Source organism: Bos javanicus, chromosome 15 (assembly GCF_032452875.1).
Source record: "Bos javanicus breed banteng chromosome 15, ARS-OSU_banteng_1.0, whole genome shotgun sequence".
NCBI classification, from domain to species: domain Eukaryota; kingdom Metazoa; phylum Chordata; class Mammalia; order Artiodactyla; family Bovidae; genus Bos; species Bos javanicus.
Genome location: NC_083882.1, coordinates 57,348,346 through 57,366,612, shown reverse-complemented (window position 1 = coordinate 57,366,612; position 18,267 = coordinate 57,348,346). Strand labels below are relative to the sequence as shown.

The 18,267-nt window shown below is 36.1% G+C and overlaps 1 protein-coding gene across 5 annotated transcripts in view; it reads right to left on the bottom strand.

The window, feature by feature from the left end:
• The window catches only part of ANO3 (anoctamin 3), a 446,396-nt gene that overhangs the window by 185,279 nt on the left and 242,850 nt on the right, over positions 1–18,267 (bottom strand). For all 5 annotated transcript variants that reach the window (XM_061380965.1, XM_061380964.1, XM_061380963.1 and 2 more), the window contains one exon: positions 10,388–10,506. In XM_061380965.1, coding sequence (XP_061236949.1) covers positions 10,388–10,506 — 119 coding nt within the window. The remainder of the gene's footprint in view (positions 1–10,387; positions 10,507–18,267) is intronic.

Genomic DNA, 18,267 nt, shown 5'->3' with positions numbered 1-18,267 from the left:
GCAGTTGTCAGAAACAGAACCATCTTATTTTAAATTCTGCATCTGCCCATTTACTAGCTGTGTGAGATTTTTTAAAATAGGAATTATAATAGTGTAATACTTAATAGCTTACATATAAGAATATGTGAAATAAACTTTAAGTCATGTGAATTTGACCAGTTTAATTTTTTGTACACAATGCTAATAATTTTATTTATGAAAAAGAGCTATATTACTTGTATATAGATGGTATCAAACTGCATATACTGTTTTTTAGAACCATTTTCTTATTATGTAATTATACACTGTGATTATTTCACATCATCCTTAAATAACTGGGGACTCATTTTTTATCACCTTATTTAAAGGCATTACTGCTTTTAATTTCATTTTTTACTCTTGAACATTTAAGCACTTTATATTCCCTCCCCCACAATTCCCTTACAAATTACAGTGTGAGAAACATCTTTAAACAATTATTTGGGCTAACATCTAATTACATTCTCTGAATAAGTTCCTAGAAGTGGGTCAAAGGAAAGATTATTTTAAGGTTTTTAATTGTTATTGTCAAATTACTTTCCAGAAAATTTGGATCAACATACATATCTACCAATAAAAAATTAAAGTGACAGTCTGTAGTATCAATTCTGAGTTTTATTTTTTAAATTATAATTTGGTTTAAAAAATTGCTTACTTTTGTATTTCTGCAATTACTAGTTCTGCTAATCACTGCTAATCACTTTACATGTTAAAACTGTATTGTTTTTTAATGATTTTTTTACTTGTGCATTTATCAATTATATTACTATGATGTCTTTGTAGACTAAGAATATGAACCAAACTTTGGTATATTCTAGTATATTCTATATGTAGAATCTTAAGTTTATCTCTTTCTTCTTTTTTTTTTCTTTTTTTCTTTTTAATTTTATTTTATTTTTAAACTTCACATAATTGCATTAGTTTTGCCAAATATCAAAATGAATCCGCCACAGGTATACATGTGTTCCTCTTTCTTCTTAATGCTATTGTAATTTTGATACTAGTAAGTATCTAGTCAACTCCATCAAGATTTCCATGATTAATTTTGTTGCTTGTGTAGAAAATCCCTTTACAGAAGACATTTTTCCAGTCTGTGATTAGGAAAAAAAAAAAAGCTTGTTTTATTTTTACACATACAGTTTTGAATTGGTTAACTATTTAGTTCTTCAACTCATTTTGGTGTAAGATGTGAGGTAGGCATCTGAAAACATTTTGCATGCGTACTAAGTCGTGTCTGATTCTATGCTACCCTACTGACTGTAGCCCACCAGGCTCCTCTATCTGTGGGATTCTCCAGGCAAGAATACTGGATTGGTTGCCATGCCCTTCTCCAGGGGATCTTCCCGACCCAGGGATCAAACCCACATCTCTTATGTCTCCTGTGATGGCAGAAGGGGTCTTTACCACTAGCACCACCTAGGAAGCCTGAAAACATTTTAACCTCTTCCAAATTACTGATCAGTTACTGTGAGAACATTTGCACATTTTTTCAAAAGATTGATGTCTTTACAATTTGAAATGATATTTTTATCACAATACATACACGAAAACATGAACACATTAGGGTTTAAACAACTCATAGATAATGTGGAGGGGTTCTAGAAAATCTTATGCTAAATCTTAGGGAAAATAAACACTAGCAATTAGCAAGTATAGAACACACCCTCATCATTTTCTGATGAGGGCTTTAAGGGTCAAGGTAAGTGATTAAACAGCACAATAGAGGGACATGCCTTCTATGGCCACAGGGAAGATAATGCTCTCCTCAGTATCAAAGAGTCTGCAGACAAGATCAGTTATTTGTTAGACTGATTAAAAAGGAGTCTTTTTAAAACTAGGGAAGAATATAAATTTAAAATACCGGCAAAAACATTAAGAAACCAAAATGATTTCCTGCATGTCCCATGGTTTACATAAAAATTAAATATTTAGGGTACAGTTTCCCACGATGAAATTATTAAATATAAACAAGTATTATCTCAAGTCCTAAGTTAGGGAAATATTAGCATTTTCTTTAGAAACTATCTCAATAAATGCAAATAATTAGTATTTAATTTCATGTATACTCATTAGCTGAAACAGCCATACTAGGTCAAGTTTAGTCATTTACCTTGTATTTTAAAATAACATTATCTTACAATTACTGGGGCAAAGTGTGCAAATTCAGAATATTAACACCTATACATTATTTGGAGACAAAGAACCATTGAATTGAGTTAACAACTGCCAATGTCCATGGGAAAGGTACACTGTAGAAGACCATAGAGACCATCGGGCTCACCATCACCATTATATGATCTGTGCTTCTCCAGCGTTAACAGAAAACTATTTCTGTTACCAATTTAGTTAAAGATGAACACCATCTGCCAATGCCAGTAGACAGTCAAATTGAATGGCCTTGTGATTCAAATTTAATGAACTGCTAAAATATTCATATCAAGATTTTCCTGGTCTATAACCCCTTTTCTGTCTAATATGATACCCAAAGTCTCTTAAGAGGGGGAGTCACTATAATTTGAAATATAGATATATATTCTCAGATATTATTAGCAACTTCTATAGTTATTTTTGGCATCCTGAGGGACAGTAGCAGCAGTAAACTCTTCATTAATGCCTAGTACACAAGCCACTGATTCTGCTTCACAGCTTCGTTCCTTTTAACCTAGATTAATCACAGACATTTTCTGTAAACTGTCCACATCAAGAAGTCTCCACTGGTATGAAGTATATGATTCCTTGATGCAGAAAGGGATTTTGTTTCTCAGAACCATCCAGTTGGTTATAGGACCTTATCATCATGTGTTATTCATAATTCTCTCTATACTAATGAGACAGAGAGAGGAATATTTACTGAAATAATCTTAAAAAGAATCCCTCTCTCCTCCAAAACTTTGCTTGCAGTCTGCCCAGGTGCTCCAGTCTATAAATCCATAGAATTGCTTCTTTTCTCGCATCACATTATTAATTTTCTCCCTCATTTTTCTTGTCTACATATATGTGACACAGTCTTTTTGTCAAAATGTTAGAAAGGAAATAAACTTGCCTTTAAAAAAGCTAGTTCCTCACCAATTTTAATGGGTGTTTGGAACATTACTAACAATATACATATGGTTTAATGGAAGGTAATCTTGGAATTCTTCACTGATACAAAGGTACAAAAAAACTACTTTTGTAAATAGAGTTTTATTAAAAAAAGATAATTTAAGAAAATGTTAGAGCCCTAGATTTCTCATGATTTAGGTTATGACATTAAGATATTCTTGGGCTCTATAGAATTAAATGGATAACATGGGTATGTGTGGAAAACTCAGGGACAATTTTGCACATGTTCCCTTTCCAGTGAGAAAGAATTCACTTTACATTTACAATCATTGGTGCCAGCAAATACGCTACCCTCTAACATTTATGGCTCCAATATCTATTGTGGATAAATAAACCAGCCCCAAATACTTTTTATTTAGCTCAGGAATCTGTGAGCAGCCTGGGCCCAGTTGTGTAGTTCTCCCAGTCTCAGCTAGACCTTCTGTGGGTTCTAGCTGGATTCTTTCACGTCTCTGTGTCAGCGGGGACAACTGGACTCCCTAGGTTTCAGTCCACACGGCCTTATTATCCTCTTGCAGGATGGCTCTGACATTCCTATGATGGAGGCAGAGTCCCAAGAGGGAATAATGGGAATGCAAGATCTTTCAAGTTCAAGGTTCAGCACTGGGACATGGTCACTTCTGCAGGCAATCTATTGATCAAAGCAAAGCCCGAGGCCAGTCCAGTAAGAGTGTACCTCTTGGATGAGAGAACCTGCAAAGTTCCATTGAAAATATTGTAGGTATAGGGAAAAGGGAAGGGCTGTGGCCAATTTTGTAGCTACTGCAAAGCCCCAGAGATATTTAAATACAGCTTTTATTATAGAGCTTGAGGCTAGATAAATCTAGACTTATCCCATATCTAGTATCATCTCTAATTTCTAAAGCCTCTTAGCTTTCTTCGTTTATATGCATGCCCACCTCCTGAACTGCATCCCACTACATGGATAGCAAGACCTGTCCATATTTGCCATCTTTCTTTGTCCTCTGTCCTGCGGGACAGAGTGGGTTAAAAATAAATTAAAACTATGTCCTGTTAACTTATCAATATCATTTTATCATATTAGATATCAGTATCACATGAGTTTAATCTCTGAAATATTAAAGACTTTTAGTGTAAATGATACATGCCTAAAGTTAATAACTTAAAGAAAACATTCTAAAGAAATAATTCATCTTACTGAAGATAATTCTAGTGCAAACTATAGTATCTTACAGATATATTTGACTTGCAAAATTATCAGAAGCAGTGGATATATCGTCAAAGCAAAATTCACCACACTGACTCAAGATCATTCAGGGAATGTTTGTACAATGGCTCTCAAAACAAATTCTCAAGCAGATGTATAGTCTGCCTATACAATAACCAGTAAACTAGTCAGATGGATTTCTATATTTATTTATTTGTTTTTACTATTGATAAACTCAACAGGGAGTCCTCATAAATTCAATGTAAGACACCACTTTGACACATTTGGAGTTATTTCCTAGAACCTAGTTTTATAGCTGATGGCAAATCTTGTTAGAAATTTTTATTTGTTTTCTGTAATCTAACACTTGTCATGATTTACAATGTAGTTTACATTAGGAATCATTTTCCTCTGTGAATCTTTGTTCCCTTTCTGCTGACTTTTTATAAACTTGTTTTTTCATCTCTAAAATGTAATTGAATAACTTTTGTGAAGAAATAAAATATCAGTTACACTGTATAATATCCATGGGACAGGTTGCAACCAGTACAGTTATCCCAAGCAAATAACATAATGCACAGATCTTCAGCCATACAACTAGATACACAGAGATCAATACATGCTAATTTGAACCATATGAAAGTTGCTATTTTGTAGGTCACAAGTGAATGAATGTTGTCAATTTCCTAAGAGCCAACTTAAAATATATGTACATACACATACACACATATATATGCATATTATTTAATGATGGGATGAAATATCAATAACCTCAGATATGCAGATGACACCACCCTTGTGGCAGAAAGTGAAGAGGAATTAAAGAGCCTCTTGCTGAAGGTTAAAGAGGAGGTTAAAAGACATTTGCTCCTTGGAATAAAAGCAATGACAAACCTAGACAGCATATTAAAAAGCAGAGACATTACTTTGCCTATAAAGGTCTGAATAGTCAAAGCTATTGTTTTTCCAGTAGTCATGTATGGATGTGAGAGCTGAAAAATAAAAAAGCTGAGCACCGAAGAATTGATGCCTTCAAACTGCAGTGCTGGAATCTTGAGAGTCCAGACTGCAAGGAGATCCAACCAGTCAGTCCTAAAGGAAATCAGTCCTGAATATTCATTGGAAGGACTGATGCTGAAGCTGAAGCTCCAATACTTTGGCCACCTGGTACAAAGTGCTGACTCATTGGAAAAGACCCTGATGCTGAGAAAGATTGAGGGCAGGAGGAGAAAGGGACGACAGAGGATGACATGGTTGGATGGCATCACCGACGGAATGGACATGGGTTGGACCAAACTCCTGGTAGATACTGAAGGTAAATACTGAAGGGAAGCCTGGCATGCTGCAGTCCTTGGGGCACAAAGAGTCGGACATGACTGAGAGACTGAACAGCAACAGCAGAGTTATAAACTAAGGTTATTCAGATGCTTGTTCAAACAATAGATATATAGGTCATTGCTTTTTTGAGGTTCTCTCTGATAAATGTACACAAAGAATACACCTAAGAAGATTATTTTGCCTTTCATTTATAGATAAGCTTTGCAAGCAAGTAGCCTAGCTAAATGTATTTTAAACATCTTTTTTCTTCTTTTGGAATAAAACTATTTATTCAAGTTGGACTTGTGCTACACCTTAACCTATAAAATGGAAGAAAGTGGGCATATTTTCATAGAAGCTAGAAGAGTGAATCCAAAAGCCTCTAGGTGATGCACTACATTTTCAAATTTGACTAGAAGTGTAATAGAACTAACAGGACTTTAGGTTAGGATGACTGGACTGGATGACTGTGGTATACTACCATCATTATACATCATTCTCTTATTTTGCTGTCAAAAAACCAAAATATGTATGCAGGTTTAATTATTTCTTCTTAACTTGAATATTCTAAAGTTCAAGTCTAGTTTAGAGATTTGGGAATTGGTGACTGTTGAGCAGAAATGGAGTGGAAGGTATCATTGGTGGCGGTGGTTTAGTTGCTAAGTCAAGTCCAACTCTTGTGATCCCATGGACTATAGCCCACCAGGCTCCTCTTTCCATGGGATTTTCCAGGCAAGAATACTGGAGTGATTTGCCTTTTCCTTCTCCAGTGGATCTTCCCGATCCAGGGATCGAACCTAGATCTCCTGCACTGTAGGCAGATTCTTTACTGATTGAGCTACCAGGGAAGCCCAAAGAGGAGGGAAGGAAAGCATTAGAATGAAGAGACTGAAATCATAAAGGGAAGAAAACATGGTGGCATGTGCTAATTTTTAAAGAAGCAGATAACACAAATTTTATTTAATTTTAATTCATTTTTTAATTATTTTAAGCGTATCATGTTTGTGTCCCTACTCATTGGTGCTCAAAGTATCTTAAGGTAGAATATCTGCTTTTCCTCAGTTTTTCTTATGGCTTCTCTCAGGCTCAAGTCTCTTGGAACAATGCTTTAGAGATAGTTGTTGTTTGTTATTGTTCAGTTGCTAAATCATGTCCAACTCTTCGTGACCCCATGGGCTGTAGCCCACCAAGCTCCCCTGTCCAGGGGATTTCCCAGGCAAGAATACTAGAGTGGGTTGCCATTTCATTCTCCAGGGAATCCTCCCAACCCAGAGGTTGAACCTGTGTCTCCTGCATTGGCAAGTGGATTCTTGACCATTGAGCCACTCGACTCTCCAAACATCCACAGGACCAATCAGATAGTACATAGAGAGGCAGATGAAGTAAACATTGGGAGATAAACTACTGATTAGTGAAGACAAGAAATATCAGCACAAAGTAGTATCCTTACTTAACAAAACCAAACCAAAGATGAATGAATAAACCAGGCACAAATATTTATTTCTGTGTCTACTTATTACAGCTCAGAATCAATATAACAGTAAGATTTAAATTGTGCCATATTTTGTCACTAACACACTGATGGTGACAAATGAAGGGATTTGTAAAATTAATCCAGGCCAAACCAAATCAAATATCACAGAAAAAGATATTTTCAAGGAAATGATTATCAGTTATTGTCCATGCAGTGACAACTAAAAGTTAAGTCATTCCTTATATTAACATCCAAATTTCTTTTACTAAGGTATTCCCACTTTAATCAATAAGCAATTTAAGAAAAAATGAAGTGAAGTTGGACTGAGTCAATATTTGTCTTGGAAAGCATCAAAAGGGGATGATGGTATTTGGTGCTGGATGACTTTATTCACATACTTTGAAGAACCCACAAAAGAATTTTGAGGGATGGTGGGATTTCTGGAACAAGAGATTTTTAAAACTGAACCCCAACCCAGTGATTTGTTGATGAATTATAGTTTCCACACAATACTCTCAACATCCAAGTTGTTATGGAAACCTTTCATAATGTTTCAAAATCTGCAAATCAGTGTGATACACCACATTAACAAACTGAAAAATAAGGATTATATAATCAGCTCCATAAATGCAGAAAAAGTTATTTGACAAAATTCAACATCCATTTATGATAAAAACTCCCATCAAAACAAGTATACAGGGAACATATTTCAACATATACGACAAACCCACAGTTAACATCATACTCAACAGTGGAAAGCTGAAAGCTTTTGTTCAGGGACAAGAGAAGGCTGATAATTCTCAGCACTTTTATTTAACATGGTATTGGAAGTTCTAGCCACAACAATCAGAGAATAAAAATAGGCACAAAGAATCCAAAATGGAAAGGAAGAAATAAAACTGTCACTATTTGCAGATGATATGAAATTTTGTAAAGCTGTAGGCTACAAATTAATGTACAGAAATATGTTGTATTTCTATATACTAACAACAAAAAAACTACCAGAAACAGAAATTTTTTTAAAAAATCAAATTTGCAGTTGCATCAAAAAAAATTAAACATCTAGGAATAAGACTATCTAAGGAGGTAAAAGACATACTTGCAAAACTGACACTGATGAAAGCAACTAAAGACCAGATAAACAGATGGAAAGATACATTAGTACCATACTTATGGACTGAAAGAATTAATAATGGTAAAATGATCATACTACCCAAGGCCTTCCACAGATTCAACACAATCACTATCAAAATACCAATGGCATTTTTCAGACAACTAGAACAAATAACGGAGAAGGCAATGGCAACCCACTCCAGTACTCTTGCCTGGAGAATCCCATGGATGGAGGAGCCTGGTAGGCTGCAGTCCATGGGGTCGTGAAGAATCAGATATGACTGAGCGACTTCACTTTCACTTTTCACTTTCATGCATCAGAGAAGGAAATGGCAACCCACTCCAGTGTTCTTGCCTGGAGAATCCCAGGGACGGGGGAGCCTGGTGGGCTGCCATCTATGGGGTCGCACAGAGTTGGACATGACTGAAGTGACTTAGCAGCAGTAGCAGAACAAATAATTCTAAAATTTGTATGGAAATACAAAAGACCCCCACATACCCAGAAACAATCTTGAGAAAGAAGAACAAACCTAGAGGAATCGTGCTTTATGATCTCAAACTATACTACAAGTTAAAGTAACCAAAACCACATGTTACTGGCACAAAAACAAACGCATGCATCAGTGGAACAGAACAATGAATCTGTGACAGGGGAGGCAACAACAGACAACGGGAAAAGACAGTCTCTGCAGTGAAGGACGTCGGTAAAACCAAACAGCTATATACAAAAAGGTCAAACTGGACTACTTTCTCACACCATTCACAAAAGTAAATTAGAAATGGATTAAAGATGTAAATGCAAACCCAAAACCATGAAACTTCTAGGAGATAATATGGGCCGCATGCTCTTTGACATTAATCTCAATGATATTTTCTACATATGTCTCCTTAGACAAGAGAAGCAAAAGCAAAAAATAAACAAATGGGACTACATTACATTAAAAATCCTTTGCACAGTGAAGGAAACTATCAACAAACTAAAAAGGTTCTCCAGGGGATCTTCCCAGCTGAGGGCCTGAACCCACATCTCTTGCATTGGCAGGCAGATTCTTTACTTCTGAGCCACCAGGGAAGCCCATATGGAATATTACTCAGCCATAAAAACAATAAAATCTTGCCATTTGTGACAACATGGAAGGACCTAGAGACCCAGAGGGCATTATGCTTACTGAAGTAAGTCAGGCAGAGAAAGAAAGAAAAACACTGTATGATTTCACTTACATGTCGAATCTAAAAAAGGGAATAAGAGGATAAATATAAAACAGAATTATAGACAGAGAGGACAGACAAGTGAACAGGTGATGGCCAGAGAGGAGGGTGAGGAGGGGAGGAAAGAAGTAAGGGAGATGAAAAGCTACAGACTTCCAGTTGCAAAATAACTGAGTCGTGGGTATGAAATACACAGTGTGGGCAATGGAGTCAATAACTACATTATATCTTTATATGGTGAAAAATGAAAGTGAAAGTCACTCAATCGTATCCGACTCTCTGCGACCCCATGGATGATACACATAGTAAATATAATGAACATTGCTGTATGCTGTTTATGGAAGTTGTTAAGAGTAAATTCTAAGAGTTCTTATTATAAGAACTATATATATATATATATATATATTTATATGTATTTCTGTTTCTTTGATTTTGTATCTATATGAGACGATGAATGTTCACTCAACTTATTCTGGTAATCATTTCATGATGTATGTAAGTCAAATAATTATACTGTATACCTTAAACTTATAAAGCACTGTGTCAATTATATCTCAACAAAACTTGAAGAAAAACAAAAAATTTGTCAAGCTGACAACATGATTATAATTTTACAAATGATGAAAACAAGGCTAAGTGAGTTTGATTGACTTGCTCAAGTTACCACAACTATAAGTATTGGAACTGCAATTCAAATATTGGCCCACTTGATAATAAAATTCATGTTCTCATTAAACCATGGTGTCCTTCAAAAAACAAGAAGATGGAATAAACCTCTAAAAAATTACTGAATAATTTTATGCTTCAGAATGTTTATAAAATTCTGTTTGACAATATAAATGGATATGATGTCTACACATAACTTTTCAGTTTTAGTCCTGTGCAGCCTTATTCTCTCCAGGAAATATCAACTGAAATTCAAAAGAACTGTATGGATTTAGATGTTAGAGTCCCCAGTGACTTAGAGATCATTTAGTTTGCATTACCTTAGGTAATCTGGGCTTCGGTTCAGAATTATTTTTAGGAACAAAGTCTTTAATGAGGCGAGATCGATCATAATTAGCATGCTCCGATTCATCCGTGTAATCCTTATCTTTTCCTAGGTCTAGAAAAGAAAAAGAGAAAATTACATCCATTTTTATCCTTCTTTCTTTTTTTTCTCCTTAAATATAATAACCTCTTTTTTCCCATGTTTTCTCAAGGTTTAACCAAGTATCATTTTTATATGACCCATATATCCAATAAATAAGCAAAAAAAGGTAATAATACAGAATCTTGCCAGTAACTTTCAGAAAAAATAAAATGCATCTCTGTCATTTAGTGTACTTAAACATTTTGAAAACAAAGTTAAAGTCATGCAAATGCAACTGGCTGTTATCTCTTTTGAACTTGAAAATAGAGATATTTGTAAGAATTCAGTACAATTTTGCTTTTTAAGGCAAATTTTACACATTTATTTGCTTAATTAAAAAGACTACAGATTTTTGGTCATTTTTTTAAATTGCTGTTTTATAAATATGAACTTGACTTAAAAGAATAAGAAGTCTAAGAAATCATATAAGAAATGCTAACAAATTTTACAAGAAAGATTAAAAAGTATTAGGAGATTGAAATGAAACCACAACAGCAAAAAAGGAGCAAAACATTGAAATATGGTAATTACCACTGGAAAAATCAAAAAGGGTAACACATATAAGAAACTATATGTGCATATTATATGAATAATGAGCAAGCTAGAATCAATGTAAATGAGTATAAAATAGAAAATACCCATGATGGTTGCAAGCATCACCAAGAACTGGTGACAATTCCACAGACTTTGTGTTCTAGGTGATACAAAGAGCTCTCCAAATTAAAAAACAGATTCCTAAATATTTAGTCTTTTCAAATAAATCCAATGAAATTATTGTAATTATTTTATTCAATCTGTCGCTAACCTATTAACAAATTTTAACACAGAAAACTATACATAGTTCTTTCAAGACTTCAGTCATGTGACTCAGTATTGTAACAAAAAATTTTATTTATACTAATGCATTAGTTTCTTTTATTAGTAATGCTTAAAATCTACTATCACATATGGCATGTGAGGCATAGCTAGCAGTATCAAGTTATTAGTCACAGTATAAACTAAGAATGAACAGATCATTATATACCTTAGGATATACTTAACTACCAATTACATTAACATGCTCTAGGCATTTGACCCGGAGAAGGCAATGGCAAGCCACTCCAGTACTCTTGCCTAGAAAATCCCATAGATGGAGGATCCTGGTAGGCTGCAGTCCATGGGGTCGATACGAGTCGGACACGACTGAGCTACTTCACTTTCACTTTTCACTTTCACACAATGGAGAAGGCAATGGCAACCCACTCCAGTGTTCTTGCCTGGAGAATTCCAGGGACGGCAGAGCCTGGTGGGCTGCCGTCTATGGGGTCGCACAGAGTTGGACACAACTGAAGCGACTTAGCAGCAGCAGCAGCAGACATTTGACCTATACCTGTGTACCTATTAATAATAGCTATCACTCATGGATGGCTAATATTTGCTGAGCGTATACTAAGAGCCAGAAACTTTACACATATAATTTCCTTTAATCCTTATAACAACTCTAGTAGTGTGTATGGTTTTTATCTACACAATGATAAATAAACTAAGGCATATGCAAATTAAGTAGCATGGCAAAGTTGCTGAACCATTAACACACACACACACACACACACAGAAGTTGCTCAGTCACGTCCGACTCTTTGCAACCCCATGGATTGTAGCCCACCAGGCTCCTCGGTCCATGGGATTTTCCAGGCATGAATACTGGAGTGGGTTGCCGTTTCCTTCTCCAAAGGGGTACATCAAACACATCCCGATTGATGCCAAAGCTGATGTTTGTGAACATGCTATAATGTTTCCCAAGACTTAGGTAAGGGCTTCTCAGGTGATGCAGTGGTAAAGAATTTATCTGCCAGTGCAGGAGATGCAGGAGACATGGGTTCGATCTCAAGTACCAACATAATAAGTAAACTTTAGGAACAAAACGTGTCAATATGTTTTAACAGAAAGACTGGAGGGTATTCCTAAAGTCATAATCTGAAAGAAAGAAAATCTATTTTCACAAGCATGTTCAACAAGCCTATGGGCACTAAAGTATAGAAACCATTGCCACCTTAATAAACAGCAACTCAATTCTTCCATCAACACAGGCCAGAATTCTGACTCCTCATTTTCTCTTATCACCATGTCTGCTCCTTAAGCAAATTGTGTTGATTTAGCACAAAGCATAATTTTATAAACGTGGTATATGTTTATCCTATATATATGTATATATATATATATATCATCTGCATATGCACATATGTGTGTGTGTGTATATATATATATATATATAATGAATATGTACATGCTCTGCTGCTGCTAAGTCACTTCAGTCGTGTCCGACTCTGCAACCCCATAGACGGCAGCCCACCAGGCTCCCCCATCCCTGGGATTCTCCAGGCAAGAACACTGGAGTGGGTTGCCATTGCCTTCTCTACATGCATATATTTGTGTTGGTGCTTATATAAAGGACAAAGAAAAAAGTATATATGTAGAGAGAGAGTACTGATAGATGATCATCTGTCTCTTCCCACTTTAAGTGCTATTGGTGAGCTGATTGTTTTGTTCACTGCTTCATACACATTATTTAGCTTACTGTTTAGCATCTCGTATGAAATTAAAAGACGCTTACTCCTTGGAAGGAAAGTTATGACCAACCTAGACAGCATATTGAAAAGCAGAGACATTACTTTGCCAACAAAGGTTCGTCTAGTCAAGGCTATAGTTTTTCCTGTGGTCATGTATGGATGTGAGAGTTGGACTGTGAAGAAGGCTGAGCGCTAAAGAATTGATGCTTTTGAACTGTGGTGTTGGAGAAGACTCTTGAGAGTCCCTTGGACTGCAAGGAGATCCAACCAGTCCATTCTGAAGGAGATCAGCCCTGGGATTTCTTTGGAAGGAATGATGCTAAAGCTGAAACTCCAGTACTTTGGCCACCTCATGCAAAGAGTTGACTCATTGGAAAAGACTCTGATGCTGGGAGGGATTGGGGGCAAGAGGAGAAGGGGACGACAGAGGATGAGATGGCTGGATGGCATCACTGACTCGATGGACGTGAGTCTGAGTGAACTCTGGGAGTTGGTGTTGGACAGGGAGGCCTGGCGTGCTGCGATTCATGGGGTTGCAAAGAGTCAGACACGACTGAGCGACTGATCTGATCTGAAGCACTTAGTATCTGTTGAATAAATTGATGAGTAGATGGTACACTTATATGTGGCAATATTTTCCAACTGTTAAATGGCTAATTTTACAGACTGAAAACTTATAGAAATGTTTAAAATATAATATTAAGTTAAAATTTGTTTTTCTTAATTTTGATATATTTCATTTCAAATATACTTTCCCTTATGATGAAACTTCTGTGATACTATGCAAACTTAAGGACAAAAAGTGACAACTACAATATGTTAAGAATGTGAAACATTTTCTTATTTTGACAGAACAATGGTAGTTTTCCCCTCACCCTAGACCTTTTTCTACTATTCTTGCCAGAAGTTTATGCGTATCATAAATAGAAGAATTAAAAAAAAAAAACTGCCGTTGGTATTAACGCCAATAAACATCTGTGACAATGAAGAGGACCACATTGCATATGATTAATAAAGTGAATCCCTCTTCCATTAGAAGAATTATCTGAAATATAAACAAAACCTACTAATGTGTTTTGGTTCTTATCGAGGACACAGATCCTTGTGTTTGTGTGAAATATGCCCCACGTGGTAAAGATCATTTAAATTTCAAACAAACTGAATAATTTCAACAGTACCAAAATACAATACCATATATATTTCATTGTCTTAAGATGCTTTTCCCCCACATTTTAGCATTTCTGAAATCAGGATGGGGTCAATAGTCCATGTTGGACCGTAAAGAAGACTGAGCACCAAGGAATTGATGCTTTTGAATTGTGGTGCTGAAGAAGACCCTTGAGAGTCCCTTGGACAGCAAGGAGATCACACTAGTCAAGCCTAAAGAAAATCCACTCTGAATATTCATTGGGAGGACTGATGACGAAGCTGAAGCTCCAATACTCTGGCCACCTGATGCAAAGAGCCAAGTCACTGGAAAAGACCCTGATGCTGGGAAAAATTGAGTTCTGGAAGAGAAGGGGAAAACAGAGGATGAGATAGTTGGATGGCATCATCGGGTCAATGGACATGAGTTTGCGAAAACTCCAGAAGACAGTGAAGGACCGGGAACCATGGCATGCTGCAGTCTATGGGTCACAGAGTCAGACATAACTGAGCAACTGAACAAGAGCAACAGTCCATATTTCCTAAAATTGATTATTAATTTGATGATGCTTTTCACAATTGCTAGTGTCTTAAAATCCAGTAAATTTGATAACTAAGAAAAACAGACTTTCAAAAAACAAAAACATTTAACATCTGTCTGGTATAGTAGAAAACAGGTAATTTTGATTATGACAAATGAAACTACTGTTGCTTTCCAGTAGCTGACTGGTAGAAAGACATACACTCTTAAAAAGTAGACAATTGGATTTTATCAAAATTAAAAAAATGTACTTTAAAGAATACCATCAAAAAAGAGAGACAACCTTCAGAATATGAGAAAATGTTTGCAATTTATATATCGAATAAGGGACTTGTATATATGTATGTACAACTCTTAGAACTGAATAATAGACAAACAACCCAGTTTGAAAATGGGCAAAAAATCTGAACAGACATTTCTTTGAAAAAACATACAAGAGGTTCAAAGGAAAAAAATAACATGAAAGGTGTTCAACATGATTAGTGCTCAGGGAAATGTAAATCTAACCCACAATGAGACCACTTCATATTCACTAGGGTGTATATAATAAAAAAGAGTGTTGATGAGAATGTTGAGAAACTGAATCTTTATATACTGCTGATGAGAATGAAAAATGGTGAAGCTGTTGTGGAAAACAGTCTGGCAGGTCTTAAAAATTTTTAACAGAGTCACCACATGATCTTGCATTCTACTTCTAGGTATAATACTCAAGAGAAATGAAAGCATAACTTCACCAAAAAAAATTGTACATGAATGTTCCTAGAAGCACTGTTCATAATAGCGAAAAAGTCAAAACAATACAAATGTCCATAATCTCATGAATGGATAAATAAAATATGGTTTAATCAATATCGTAGAATTTTGTTCAGCAATAAAAAGGGCTGAATTACTGAATTACAGTAAAACCTGACTGCTGATAGGTATGGAATTTCTTTTTGAGGTGACAGGAATGATCTAAAATTGACTGTGGTGATGGGTACATATCTTTGAGAATATGCTAAAAACCACTGAGTTTTCACCCACTACTTAAAGTAGGTGAATTGTATGGTCAAGGTGAATTGTAACTCAATAAATCCATTATATAAAATACAAACAAACAAAAATCAAGAGTCTCTAAGCTTAAGAAAATCAATTAGTATGTTAATGCAGAGAGCTTGATGTAATGGAAGGATAACTAATATTAGCTCCATAAAAGCCAAGTTTAAATTCTGGTTATGCCATTTATTAGCTGAGTGGCAGTGAGTCAGTTCCTTAATATGAAAATTTGGGGTAATAAAATCTTTTCATTCCAAGGATTAAACAGAATAGTCTAAAGTGAAGAGGTACAAAAGAGCCTCTTGATGAAGGTAAAAGAGGAGAGTGAAAAAGCTGGCTTAAAACTCAACATTAAAAAACTAAGATCATGGCATCCAGTCCTATCATTTCATGGCAAATAGATGGGGAAACAATGGAAACAGTGACAGACTTTATTTTCTTAGGCTCCAAAATCAATGCAGATGGTAACTGCCACTATAAAATGAAAAGATGCTTGCTCCTTGGAAGAAAATCTATGACAAAACTAGACAGTGTACTAAAAAGCAGAGACATCACTTTGCCAACAAAGGTCCATCTAGTCAAAGCTATGGTTTTTCCAGTAGTCATGTATGGATGTGAGAGTTGGACCATAAAAAGGGCAGAGCGCCGAAGAATTGATGCTTTCAAACCGTGGTGCTGGAAAAGACTCTTGAGAGTCTCTTGGACTGCAAGGAGATCAAACCAGTCAATCCTAAAGGAAATGAATCCTGAATATTCATTGTAAGGACTGATGCTGAAGCTGAAACTCCATCCTTTGGCTACCTGACGTGAATTGCTAAATCACTGGAAAAGACCCTGATGCTCGTAAAGATTAAGAGCAGGAAGAGAAGGGGGCGACAGAGGTTGAGATGGTTGGAAGGCATCATCCACTCAATGGACATGAGTTTGAGCAAACTCTGGGAGATAGTGAAGGACAGGGAAGCCTGGCATGCTGCAGTCCATGGGGTTGCAAAGAAATGTACATGACTGAGCGACTGAAGGACAATAACAAAATGTGACTTGTACACATAAATATTGAAGAATTATATATTTCCTTCCTTTGGTTTTTCTTAAATTCACAACTCAAATATTTAGAATCAGCAAAACAAATTATGTAATTTGGAACAAACAAAAAAACCTTATCTTCCCTTTTAAAGCCTAAGTGGGGAAGAAACAATGTAATTACCTTAAGTATGCCAATGTACAATTTAAAATTTAATCTAAATATCTCTTTTCCAATCACCAATAATATGATTTATGATAAAAACTTTTGTTGAGTCAAGTGGGAATCCAGTAAGTCTTCTAAATGTTGCTAGTAAACCAGCACCAGCTCAAAACAAAAGAGACTGATCAATATAGGAGGCTACTAAGATTGCAACATAAACTTTAGAGCCATCTCTGGAAGTGTAATTTTAATAACCAAGTTATTCCATCTCAGCCATTTTTCTTTATTATAATACTATTTTATTTCATTATGTTGTTACATTGTATTATAACTGCCTAAGCATCTGGAAACGGATGGTGAAACTTTTGAACAATTTTCAGTATGTGTGAGTGATCATATTAGTGATCACTTACTTTCAACTATGTAACCTTCCCATTCATTACTAATGTCAGCATGTTTTAGGACTGCCAGAGTAGCTGAGGCTGAAGATTAAAACAACAGTTATTAGGTTCAAGATGGTGGCATAGGAAGATGCTGGACCCACCTCTTTCTGGGGTAGTTACATATGCATCAGTTTCTTCTGAGAAAGAGCTGTAAACCAGATGAACTGCTCCTCCATGACAAAAGATAAAAGGACCACATCAAGAAAGGTAGGAGAGACCATATTTGACAGTCCTTCCAAAACCCCACTCTCAGCGTAATGACACAACAGGGAGGGATCTCCTCGGTTCAGTATTTTTCTCAGAGGAGCAAGGGATTTGTGCCTTACATGAGGCACCCCAGCCTTGGATCTGCACCAGAAGACAAGGCCCCAAAATACCTGGCAAGGAAATAAATGGGAAGACATTCAAAGGACCCAAGGGACATATGGAACTGAGATTCACCTTTTAAAGGGCTTGCATGTGGTCTCATTCATGCCAGCAGCAGTTTAAAAAGTGCCTAGACTATATGTGAAGGAGATTCACTTGCTAATTTTAAAGCATCTGCAGAAAGGGCAGGAGACAGTTGAAACTCTCTCCAGAGACAGAGGTGTTAGTGGACACCATTTTTGCACTCTCTACCCATCCTGATAGCACAAGCGCAAGTGTCAGTCACTCAGTTCTGTCTGACTCTGTGACCCCATGGACTGTCTATGGAATTCTCCAGGCAAGAATACTGGAGTGGCTTCCCAACCCAGAGATCGAACTCATGTCTCTTGTGTCTCCTGCATTGCAGGCAGATTCTTTACCATCTGAGCTACCAGAGAAGCTAGCACAAGCAGGCAAGCTAAACCCTCTTGC